This window comes from Seriola dumerili, unplaced genomic scaffold (assembly GCF_002260705.1).
Source record: "Seriola dumerili isolate Sdu_G_001 unplaced genomic scaffold, Sdu_1.0 BDQW01000242.1, whole genome shotgun sequence".
NCBI classification, from domain to species: Eukaryota; Metazoa; Chordata; class Actinopteri; order Carangiformes; family Carangidae; genus Seriola; species Seriola dumerili.
In genome coordinates, this window is record NW_019174497.1 from 6,338,985 (window position 1) to 6,352,277 (window position 13,293).

General features: G+C 40.7%; 1 protein-coding gene across 1 annotated transcript in view; it reads left to right on the forward strand.

Moving 5' to 3' along the window:
• The window catches only part of LOC111229784 (unconventional myosin-IXa-like), a 127,647-nt gene that overhangs the window by 41,473 nt on the left and 72,881 nt on the right, over window positions 1–13,293 (forward strand). The window contains exons 3-6 of the mRNA XM_022756254.1: window positions 624–718; window positions 1,255–1,317; window positions 5,860–5,959; window positions 9,179–9,232. Coding sequence (XP_022611975.1) covers window positions 624–718; window positions 1,255–1,317; window positions 5,860–5,959; window positions 9,179–9,232 — 312 coding nt within the window. The remainder of the gene's footprint in view (window positions 1–623; window positions 719–1,254; window positions 1,318–5,859; window positions 5,960–9,178; window positions 9,233–13,293) is intronic.

Genomic DNA, 13,293 nt, shown 5'->3' on the forward strand with positions numbered 1-13,293 from the left:
GTGTTTTTGTAGAAATGCCCACAGACTCCCACGAGTTGTGACTGTGTCTGTTTCCAGCTCTGCAGTGTGTTTGCCTTCATAAGAATTTAGTAGTTTAGTGCATGGTTGACATGTCTGAGTGTGTGTATTTGTGTGTATTTGTGTGTGTGTGTGTGTGTGCTTGTGTGCGTGCCTGCCTGCCTGCCTGCCTGCCTGCCTCTTGCAGGCCCCTTCCCTGAGCCTCATGACCTCTATTACAGTGCTGTGATTGGTAGCTTTTCCCTCTACTCCCAACACATTTTTTCACTTTGGTCCAGAGTTCAGTTCCCATCATTAAGTTTGCCTGTAGATACTCAGTATTTTAAGACCCTGTCGTCTGGATCTATAACTGAAAAGCTTCTTTTTCTAAGTGTTGATCCATCTTCAACACACTCTGTTTTACACGAGAGGTACAGAATGACATGAGAACAACACAGAGTACACGTAAAGCCATTATAGACCTATAGTATCCATACATGCATTAGTGCTGCAGACATTTTCATCTTGACTGTTACCTAAGCGTCAAGATGCTGTACCTGCCAATCATCGCCTGTCTCCATGGTGATATGTTGACTCGGAGGTGACTCTTTCCATTTTCTCCTCAGGCCTTTGGGAATGCCAAGACGGCCCACAACAACAACTCCAGCCGCTTCGGCAAGTTCATCCAGGTCAACTACCAGGAGAGCGGCACTGTCAGGGGGTGAGAGACACACACACACACACACACACACACACACACACACACACGTACGCACACAATAACGGTACAGAATACAGGTACACAATTCACAGACCCGTAGTCACAGGCCTGCACAAAAACAGGTGGGATAATTAATATTTATTGATTGATCACCATAAATTAATTCATACGTCATAGCTAATAATCATGTAAAAACAACTCTTCATTGATATCCTACATTGATCACATAAGGTCATAATAAGAAATCAATCGTTTAGATATTGTGTTATGACTTAATCAACAGCAGTTGGATAATTAATATTCGGTGATACTTTAATAATGTCTGATTCAACTTTTTACAGATTGATAGTGAAGGATTAAGAAACTGATGGATTAGTTTAAATCAATCAGAACTTGAACTGCGGGGGTCAGTTTGTATGTTTTCTTATCTGTCTTTGTAATTATTCATGTCTGCCATTTCATTACTTTGTTCCTTGCATTTTGTTAATACCACTAGAGCTCTGTTTTACATGTGTGTGTGTGTGTGGCATTTTCAGAGCCTATGCGGAGAAGTACCTGCTGGAGAAATCACGTCTGGTGTACCAGGAGCACAATGAGAGGTGAGTGGAGACATCAGACTGACGGCAGGGTTTGTGGTTGATGTGCTGCAGGTTTGTGAGTTGCTGAGCTACTTACTGATCATTTCATCACCGGTGCATCTGACAGATTCAGTGTCGACATATTGTCACCTAGTAGTCCCAGTGTTCGATCACGTTATAGCCATGTATTTAACACATTTCTGACATGATCATGTGGTAAGATTTTCCCCCAGACGTTAGACTGTAATTTGAAGATACAATTCATCAGCATTCATTTTGATTATTAAATGTGAGAATCAAAAAATAATCAATACATTTATTTTAACAAACCCTCAGTTTAACCCTCTCTGTCTTTCTATCTTACTTGGACTGACTCTTGTACATAATCAACAGCTCATTTGCAAGTTCTGCCCACTTTTTGAAACATGCTTATTTTAAGACGACCCTGCCAAATTCTGTGTGTGGACATAAAATCCAGCTGAAACTCAATTGTAACAAATCTGCTCCTTTTTATGAAGTAATTTTTTAATTCAGTGAAAAAAAGAAAAAAAAAGAAAAAATGGAAATAACAAACTTAAAGTAACCCCGACTGATGTGACGCAGCCATGAATAATCCACATCAGAAACTGGAAACGTTGAGAACCGTATCCCTGCTTATTTGAGAGATAAGATGTCAAATCCATATCTCGTGTGTTCCCCGTCTAAGAAACTCGATACTGAAATAGCCTTCATTTCCTCTGCAAGCTGAAGATGCATCAGGCTGAATAACCCTCTGCCCCTTCCTCAACTGTCAGGTTTACTGTCTGAGTTTGGTCATTTATACGAGCGGGACGTGATTGCTTAATTAAACATCAGGAGTCAGGAGAAAATATACAGATGTCAGATATATCGCAGAGATTGGTTATGTTTCCTGTTTAATGCAACAACAGAACTTGTCTGTTCTCACTTCTTGTTTCTTTTCACACTCACAAACAGTATAAACCTACTATGTTTGAATCACCTATCTCAGGCAGTGAGACACGCACACACGCACGCACACAGACACACACGCGCACGCACACACACACACACAGTTTCTTTTCTTTCCTCTTATCTCTCTCAGGCAACAGAAAAAAAAATGTCTTTGTGACAGAAGAAAAAAAAAAACAACGTAAAACCCTCCACTGGTCATCTAATCCCTCTAACCCCGGTTGGCCTGAGGTGTCCATTTCATCCTGATGACAGCGCCTGGCGGCCATATTGATAGGGTAGAAACTAAAGACAGGACCTCCCAGTCGGCTCAGACCTGGAACAGAGAGGAGGTGGGAGAGCAGGCAGGCTGATGATAAAGTACGAACTAGCTTAAATCGTAAAGCCTGTTCCCTGACATGCCGCCTCTGTACGACCCCAGTGCTGGGGGAAAAAAATCAAGTGGAGAGAACTAGCTGAGCTTTCCAGGGATCCTGTCAGGCTTTATGACTCTGCACTTGGACGGGACGGTAGTGAAGGTCAGAATATGGTCCACAAAAAGTGACACACCTGACATTTATCCCACAAAAGTAGTTCCCTCTGAAGTTGTTCACAGTAGTAGACACTGTGCTGGTGATAATAACAGAGGACTTGAGTGTAGCTGGTACAGGGCTGGGTATTATACTGCAATTTAATGGGTTGAAATTCCTAAAATTAATAAGTTGAACAAAAATTAATGAGTTAAAACTGTTTCACCAATCAGTTCTTTTTTCAGTCAGAGATTTTACATTTCCACTTTAAAAATTGTCCTGTGAAAAGTTAAAAACAGACCTGGAAAACTATTAAAATAAATGAAATGATTATAAATAACCAAGTATGTTGAGAATATTTAGTAAGTTAGTCAGTTTGGTTGTTACTTGCATCCAGCACAATGTAACAATCTTTCGTTGAACAAGCCGTTTAAAACATTTCTTTGCAGTCTAGTCATCGCAGGTGCAAGACAGGTGAAAGGTGAAGAAAAACAGAACTGCGGTTTTGAAAAAGAAAAAGAAATCTGAATCTGTTTTAACCCGGGACTGTTTTATGTTCATCGTGGCGAAGGTATACAGTATGAAGCCATTGCAGAAAGTGCAGTTGCAGAATTGCGTCGGGGATGTGCCCTGCAGCATGGACTTATCTAAATCACTGATTACTCTGGACTTATCTGGCAACAGTACCAGTATCTTTCCACCTTACTTCCCTTGTAAACTTAGTTGGATATATATATTTTTGTGTATTTGTGTATAAGTTACAATTGTTTTACTGAAGTTGTTCATTATCTCTCTTCTTCAGCCATCTAATCTTATTTTTCTGTCGTATTTCTGTTGCACACCTGCACCCAAACAACTTCCTTGTGCACATGTACTTGGTGCATAAAGTCTGATTCTGATTCTTGGGAGATTTGGACGTGTTCTGGCAGAGCGATGTTTGTAAAAGGCTGCCTTTAACCCTGTGGCAGGTCAGCAAGACTCCTGTTTTTCTCAAGTGCAGTTTGGGCTCAGGGGCTCCGGTTTTTAGTCCAGTGTCCATGTGGATAACGGCTCCGTTAAGGGAAATAACAAGTGCCCTTTGCCCTGAAACGACCAGATCCATCAATCAACCTGATCTGCATGTGTGTTTATTCATTACAGTGTTTCACTACTGTGGTGACTTAAGCCTGCCGGCCTGCTGACTAGTTCGTCGACTATTTTTGTAGCTCATTCAATGTTCATTACGAGGAAATGTTCAATGAGAGTTATTTGAGGTGCTCAGTCCATTAATTATTTACCTGAATCTTTGTAGTACATGGAGTTCAGAAAGGAAAAAGTATGAATATTTTAGCATCTTCAGGAGATTATGTAACAACAATTTGTTAGAGTTGTAATGGTAGAAAAGTGTTAATGTTAATATGAAGTCTGCAGTGAGGGAGAAAACACAATGGCACAATGTTATAATAGCTTATAGATGGACATTTTCACTGTTTTGAAATGAACCTGTAAAATTACTGTTTTATATGCAACACACAACCTCGCATTCGTACCTCTGTCTGTTTAACCACACGCCATCTGTCAGTTTTAGTAGCTAATATGAAAAATGTTCCAGTGGGAGACGACAGTGAGTAGCAACCATAACGCTAATGCTAACACAGACCACACTAAGTTCACTACACAGGTAGAGTCAAACAAACACAACAACCAGCAGCACAAATGAAAAGCACAGACGCCTCCTCACATTAATGATACTATAAAAAACACATTGTCATGCTGTTTGCCTGCTTCACAAGTTAAGAGCACCGGTGCCCTCATTCTAGTTATCATAATATATTTGAAACATTAGTATTACATCACGTGTGAAAACTGCTTTTTCCACAAAACATGTATCTGCCAGATGTGTTACATTCATTCAAAAACTTGACTGCAGTCTAAACAGAATTTAATCGGTGTCATTGATCGGTCGCACAGGATCATGAAAAGAGACGCTGTTTAACTTTTAAACTCTGGAAAATTACAAACATAACAACATGGCACGTTTTCCATCCAAAACTCCTCAAACTGAAACTCTAAACACATGTCGACCACAGGCTGAAGAATGTTAGCAATATTCATTAAACAGCCATGAGCACACTGTAGCGCTGTGAACGGTCTCAACCTTAAATCAGGTGTTTATTCCTTTCAGTGCAAAACCATCCACATGTTTCACAAAATGAAAGGCTCAAAGACCAGATCACACGAGCTAACAGCTAACTCTGCTCTGTGAGCTAACAGGCAGGATTCCCTCTGGAGATGAACATTTTCCACTCATTAATTCTGTGATTGATGCAGTTTTTTATTTCATGTTGTCACCCCATCAGTCATTTTGAGCTGTTTTCTGCCTGCTGCCTGCGCACATCTCACTGATGACGTCTTCTGCCCACGATGAAGTTGTTGTATTATGTTATGAAAGTTGTCATAAAGATATTATTTAGTAGGTTATTCACGTTAAAGCCTTGCTGCTGCTGCTACTGCATCTCCTGCGTACAAGTACCGTGGAGACAGGTTTCAGTAAAAAAACACCCATCTACCAGTTACGCTCTGGGATTCTTTAATATCCTCCCTGGACCTCCTAACTTTCCACCACTCCATCAAGCTCTAAGTGTCCCTGCGCAGAGAGGTGAAGCTCGTTTCCAGCTGTAATAGAATTACATCTCAGTGCGCTGGCCGAGGCCCCAGCCTTTGTCACGGTTAATCAGAGGCCCTTACCTCCAGCCCACACACCACACTGCTGCTTTGTTTGACTTGAAACGTGAAGCCTGCCGGGTCCAAGGTGTGACTTATTTGTTACAAGTCGCAGGTTTTGCAGATAGAAAGTTTTTCACGGCGCTCTTCTCCACAGCTTTGACCGGAGTCTCTTCCTCTGTCGTTGTTTCAGTGGAGCGAGGAGACGTGAAAGCGGCCGTCCTCAGTTCACCTCCGAGGGAACTGAAACTGTTCAAGAGATCAATACAGGGAAGATGTTTTGTTCTGTATTGTCTTATCATACCCTCTAACGTGTGTGTGTTTGTGTGTGTGTGTGTGTGTGTGTGTGTGTGTGTGTGTGTGTGTGTGTGTGTGTGTGTAGGAACTACCATGTGTTTTACTACCTGTTGGCTGGAGCCAGTGAAGAGGAGAGGAAGACCTTCCACCTGCTGAAACCTGAGGAATACCACTACCTCAACCAGGTCCGTACACACACACACACACACACACACACACACAAACATGACATTTAATTCATTTGAAAAGCAAAATAAATACAGATTGCTCTGTTGTGTTGCCTGTCAGATGAAACTGGATTTGTGTTATTGGGAGAAACTTTGACAGTCACCGGCGAGGTGTCCATCCAAATGTAGAAAAAATTTTAATTGAATTTTGAGAAAATCTGCGAATGGAAGTGCGAGTCAATGCACGTCCCATCCACTATGTTATAACATGAGAAGTTGGCTCATAAAGATAAACAGCTGGTGGCTTAAACTGTTGATGAATAAGAGGGTGCAACAGGATGACGCAGTTTCCTTTGCACTTCACATTTTGCTTTTATCGATACACCAACATTTCCTCCTCAGCCAAGTGTAAAAACTTTTTTTGTAATATTTTGTATAATGTGTTATTTTATTTTTCTGAATGTCTGTCGTTTCCACTCCACTCATTTATTTATTTATTTATTATTTTTATATTTTTATATTTTATACGATCACTGCTAATCAGTGTGGCTGGATATTCATCGTCAATGCTTTTTGAAAGGGGTGGACACCATAAATACAATTCTTAGTTACAGTATATATGATTTTATGTCACAATATTAATATAGATTGTGATGTAATACATTTTCTGTAAAATCAAATGGCACATTGTTAATGGTTAAAATAATCAGACAGTGTCTGTTTTTTTTACCAAGTATTTACCTGACAAAGTAAAATCCAATAAGACTATATAACAGTCCTGCTCATTCATTTGTAACATTACCCACAATACCCTGAATCACCCAGACATACAGTACTGACGGTCAACAAATTTTTAGTCTCATATCATCACATTACCCATCCCTGCTTTTGAGTTTTAAAACCAGTCAAATAGCAAATAGTAAAGGTTTGGCATCAGGTTGATTATTTACAAACTCTTTTATCAAATATGTCCTGATTTAACGCTTAACCTTTTTCAAACAATGAGTGTCAGAGAGGCCTGTCTACTGGTGACACATCACCATGTAAAGAGTCACAAACTGCTTGTCTTGACATTACTTATTCAGTGTGGTTGCATGTCATTTGTCAGCAGTCACCAAAGACGATAAACCAGCATTACTTATAGAATTACAAGCTGTTTAATGTTAACAAGTTGTAGGACAAAAAGATAGTGTGACCCATACAAAGAATTAAAGAGATCTGATTTGTGATTTGAAGGAAACATTGTGAAGTTCAGATTTGACTGTGTGAGTAGATTTGAAGACGTAATAACCATTTTCTCTCTTAAGAAATGATGAACATTCATCTCAAATGCAAGAAAAGGATGAGTTATGATTAAAAAAATAAAGCTGAGGCACCTTGTAGAGAGATAGCTGGAGACTCAGAAGATGATGATAGAATATTTCTCTGTCTCCCTTAACTCCTTTTCTGTCCGTTGGATCTTATTCATCATATCTCTACGCTGAAGTGTTGATTGCATCAGCCCAAAATATTTCAGCCCTTCATCTGTGTGTGTCTCATGTGTGTGTGGCTGAGTGTGTTTACGTACTTGTGTACATGCCAAAAGCCCCCACATGTGTGCATCTTCTGCAGTTGGCAGCAGATGTGTGCAGGATTCATACCCCCCCCCCCCCCAGCGCCCCTCTTATGGCAGCTCACTGGGGAGGCAACAAAAAAAATGTTCTTTGTTCATCTTTTCTGGCTTCCCCCAAAAAAAGTAACAGTTTTTTATTTATATTTTTTCCTCGTCCTGCCTTAATCCCCACAACAACAAACCCCCTCCTCCTTCGCTGCTGGCTGCCTGTTACTATGCAGCTCTGTTTCCATGGCAACAGCAAGACTCAGGAGTTAATCTGGCACTGGCTTTCTCTCGTGCAGAGGGCGCCGATGGTCGCGTGTGTTTGTGTGCGCACGCGTTTGTCTGAGCAAACACACACACATCTTATACAAACAGTGTCACAAAGGAGCAAAAGTGATTACCCATATTTAGCTCTCTTCCCTCTCTAAGATGGTTTTTTGTTGTCTGTCGCTGTGTCTGTCTGTTTCTCAGCGGTGGAACTTACTGCCTTGACTCAAGTACTTAAAGCGATTATAATCAGTAGTGTATCAAAGCACAACATAAAAACAGTTTGTCAACGTGAAAGGGGGTCACACACATAGCGATGAACCAACACAGAAACATCACCTGATTCTGCAGCTCCACTCAGCTTTATAGTTTGTTTTTTTTTTGTTTTTTTGTTTGGCTGCCCGAGCCACAGCTTTTCTGTTTTGGTTCATTCTCACCGCTCTCATTGTGTCATTTCCAGCCGCAGCAAGTCTGTCACTGTTTTCACTGTAAAATCTCAAAAAAAAAAAAAAAAAAAAAACCCCACTGTACACTACCTGCCCACCACCAAACAACAGACAGACACAGTCAGACAGCAGCTGGTGAAGCTGCAGAGCTGGACATTTCCCTCAGGAGATGGAAGAGACCAAAACCAGAGCCAAAAGAAGAGTATTGAATATTGTGTGACTTACATTCATCAGGTGACACAAACACGACTCCAAATAAAGGATAATGTTGCTCCGTAACTGCTGGATGTGTAAATAAGCAACTGTTTGCTCACAGGTTCACCACATCAGTGTAGAAGGTGATGATGTCTCAGTGTTGTGTTTATAAAAAAAAAATAAAAAAAAAATCTGTTTTTTTGCAGGTTTAGGATTTCAGTTCTGGTTGATTTGGTGACACCTGCAGTTTCCATGGTTACGGCAACAGCAAACACTTGTTACGTAGTTTTGTCAATCAGTTCACAGTGCAACTAAACAAACTTGTGCTAATTTTAAAAAAGGTCAGTCAAAAAATAACCATGGCAACTGCAGTTACCTAAGTTACTTAAGTTGGACTTTTTAGCAGCAGCTACTTTTCTACTGTTGTGTTGCTATTTTTACTCAAGTAAAAGATCTGAATACTAAGTAAACGTAGTGTAAGAAACAAAGTTATCTCTCCACGAACAAATACTGATGCAGATCGTGCGGTGTCTTGTATCCACCGTCATCTCTGATCAGTTCACATCATGGATTCATTTATTGCGGCTCTGGAGATGTGTGTGTCTGTTTGTGTGAGGATTAGTAATTTTTTCCTCCCACATTAACAGCATGTGTAATCTCTCTTGAAAGTCTCTTGTGCGTTTTCCTGTGTGTAATTGTTGCCTCTTTAACCCCGCTCTGCCTTGCTTCCAGATGACAAAGAAATCGCACAAGCTCCACTGGGACAATTACTATGAGAGCGAGCTGGTCAGTATCACGTGGATGACAAGCTGTTTGTGTGCGTCTGTGCTCATGGGTGTGTCGTGGTACTCGGGGTTCTTTGGTGCCAGTCTTGGTCTTGTTCTGTCTCAGCTGTCCACACACGTCTGCTTTCACTGAACTGGACTAAAGATGGAGGCGGCCTGGCCTGACCTCAGTTGCTCGTGCTCCATAAAAACTGTTTAAAGGGATGCCTTAATGTCATGATTTTACTGCATTTAGTTAGTTTTTAATCCTAAAGGATTTATTTGCTGTTGTGTACTTTTATCTTACTAAATTCAGTATCTCATTTAAAGTGAGGTACTTGAAGGATTAATGACTGATAGCAAAAGTAACCAATAATTTACAATGTGTTTTGGAAATAAAGCCAAGGAGTATTGTAACTAACGAAATGGAGCTCTTACATTACTCATTTCTTTTCGAAACCAAGGAGCATGGCAATATACAGTATACACTGATTAACCAAATAAAATCCAAACATAAAGGAATCCCTTTAAACTAAATTTTGATTTTGGATGCTTTGCTGTTGGGAAATTGGCGATGCTGTCAAATCTGGAAACCACCATCTTTAAAGGGAAGGTTCAGGACTTTACCTTCACCACTACATTTACATTTCTTATGTGACACACAGTGCAGGAACGAAACATGGACATTGTACAGCGGACAGACCAGCATGTTGTTAAATTCAAGGTCAGAGAAGAAATGAAAAGCAGGAAATATTGGAAACTCAGAGCATTATGATCAATAAATGTGGTTGTTCAGGCAAAGATAGTTTAAAGTGACCACAGGTCAGTGCCATGCTGACATGAATACTGTAGATGACCTTAGATGAACTCAAGATTTTAAGGGTTTAACCTTTTTTTGCAATGCTAGTGCCAGTGAGTAGGGGTGCATATTGTATTGGAAATTTAATATTTGAGAATAACAAGCCAGTAAGTTTATTTTGAGTTTAAAATCACACAGTGTCAAAACACTTGACAATCAAAAAGAAAGAGGACGATAACAGAAAGAGGAGATAATATCAGTGGGGTTTGGCTCTTTTAGTGGGAGAGGTAAAGAGGTACATAGATTGCTTATGAAAATAAATCGAAAATCTTACAACAATATATCAGCTGCTTATGTCAAAAACATGTAGTAAGCGTAAACAGGAAACCAATAGTAAGTAAGTAATAGTTTTAAAGAAAGTATAATTTCCTACGCACTGTTTATTCAAGGAGAACATTTCAGTTGTGGTCAATAACCTCACATCCTGCAACTTCCCTCTGAGTGTGTGGTCCATTGTGTGTATGTGTGTGTGTGTGTGTGTGTGTGCGCGTGCACGTGTGTGTGCGTGTGCGCGTGTGTGCGTGCGTGCGTGCGTGTCTGTTGCTGTCTCACTGGTCTCTGAGCTTGCCACTGTCTTGCCAGCCTCCACCTGAAGTGAGTAATGTTTGGTCAGTGGGATTTGTTGTGTATGGTTAAGGGATTCAGTATCTCCTAATAGAAGATTATGTTACTTTGACTTTTCCAATGAGCAAACACTGGACATCAGAGTGGGTCAGTGAAAACACAGCTCATCTGTTAGTCTTACTGTATCTCCCTCTTGACTTTGGCTCTTTGTCTCCTACTTTTTTCAAACCGTTCTTTTATCCAGGAAAGGGTTTCTGAGGACACTCACTGGTTTTTAGTCATACGTCAAATTCCTCCAGTTAGAGAAATACTACCCCAAAAATCGATCTTTTAAATTAGCAAATACTCGCGTATTCCTGCAGAATGATCTGCACCTCATAGTCCTGCCAGAAGTAGCATATTTAGCAATTTATTGGCAAAATGAGGATTGCTTGGATCATACTGAAGATGTGGATCGACAGTGAAGGAGTGGATTATGCTGCAAGAGTACGGTACAAACTTTCAGACCAGCTTACATTATTTCTTACCAAGAGTGAGATGAGAAGATGAATATGAACGTTTTAAATGTGGAGTCATGACGTCTTCAGCCTAGTTTAGATTACAGACTACAGCTTTAAACAGCGATTCCGGCTCTGTCTAAAGCGTCTAAAGCTGCAGCATTCACACACTGTATCTTCTTCCTGTGACTCGTACATAGACAGAAATGTAACAAAGACTATCTGGTTTTATTGGAGCTTTTTTATTTTTCTTCCACACTATTTAACAGCTGGGTGGAGAGGCTGTGCCCAGCTCCCCAAATCTTGTTGTTACAGTGTGGTTGCGTATGGATTCACTTTACCTGCTTCCAAGGAGCATGGAGAAAAACTCAAAACTGTAACTGTCAAAACTCCAGCTACACTTAAAATACATTTTATTATGTAGGATGATTGTGATGAAAACCACAAGCCAAAACATGGTGGTGTGGAGTGAGGTTGCCAGGTTTGGTACTATCATGGCAAAACCTGTATTTGGAAACACGTGCTATCACTGAAACCACTGTATAGCAGGACTGGACAGATAGATCGACCATTGTTTGTTAAGAAATACAACAGTTACATCATGTTTTAACATATTTCTGTGCATATATGGGTTAGACAAAAAGCGTTTAAATATGAGGTTCTGTAGGTGTAATTTAGCACTTTGAACAGAGCCAGCTCAGCTGCTTCCCCAGTCTTTATGCTAAGCTAAGCTAAACATGCCCTGATTCCTCTATATTTGACTTTTTTCTTTGCCACCATCTTTTAAACTTAATTTGGGATTAATCATTTATATCTTACACAACACTGTAATAAATGAATTATTCAATTGTGGCTTATTTGAGTGGTTCCAAACCTTTTTTGTCTGATGTACCTGTTATATAACTATCAGATCAGCTCAAGCATCAATTCATAGACCCCACCCGATCATACTGTCTGTACTGTATAAACCTGCCTTAACAAAACACATGAGATTGTTTTGGATCTTCTCATCTCACCCTTGCAAAGGAGCGAAAAAGCACATTTCCCAAAATTTTGAACTACTCCTTTAATGTCTCTGACCACTAGGAGCTCTCTCTTCCTTTTTCCCCCGGCTCCCCTCTCACTCATATTTCTTCCTTAGACAACCCCCCCCCCCCCCCCCACTGTTGCTGACATACTGTCTCTCTCTCGAGGGTCAGTCAATGACCTCATCAGTCTGTGACCTCCACTGTCCAAGGACATGATGTCACTGTCTTCAAACACACACACACAGAAGCTCAGCAGCCCTTGACAGCTGTCTGAGCATCTGACCAACTCTTTCAGCCTATTTAACCTTTGACCTCTACCATTGGTCACTGTTCAGGGACGGAGGGAGGTGGGGGGCACCCTGCAGTAAATAGAGACACTCAGCACTTTGAACAGTCACAAGTGTATACAGATTCCAGATGCAACGTCTGGAGCTGAAAATAGAAAAGTAAACAAATGTGAATTTTTTAAAAAAAAAAGTCAAGTATTTGACTGAAGATCCCAAAGACCAAACATTTTCTGGTGTGTGCAGTCGGGTGTCTGGTTCTGCGCCTCGGTGGCTGTGGGTTTGCATTTTGTGCCTGTTTGGGTGTCTTTGGTTTTTGGTCGTGTGGAATGTCTAGTGACGGGGTGGCATGCTGGTCATTGAACACAAAATCAATCGGGTGCTCTAACGACATAAATCATGATTAAGACACGGGTAAGTAACAGGAGAGCCTCAACTGGATGCACATAACTTTTAACTGGATCCATGAGGGATCTGTTAAAAAGCTCCATGTGCATGTGTGAGTCAGCTGGGCTGCTGGCTTCAGGAGTAAGCCTGCACCAGGAGTGTTGCAACTGGCATAAAATAACAATTTCAAATTCTGATGTGAGAAGAACAGATTGTTTCTTAATCATCCCTTTACTGAACTTTTTTTTTTCTTAATACCAATAGCTAAGGTTTTGGTTTTTGACCAAAGTATTCCCCTCGCAACTGATCTCTTTATTTTCTCAACTTCCTTCAACGTATCACATTGTGCTGCTTGGCGCTGAGGTCAAACATACCCGGCAATTTGAAAACCGGCTTTTCCCGGGTCTCGCCGTAGCTCGAGAAGCCTCAAAACCCCCTTTTGTTGCAATTGGAGAAGCCCGCTG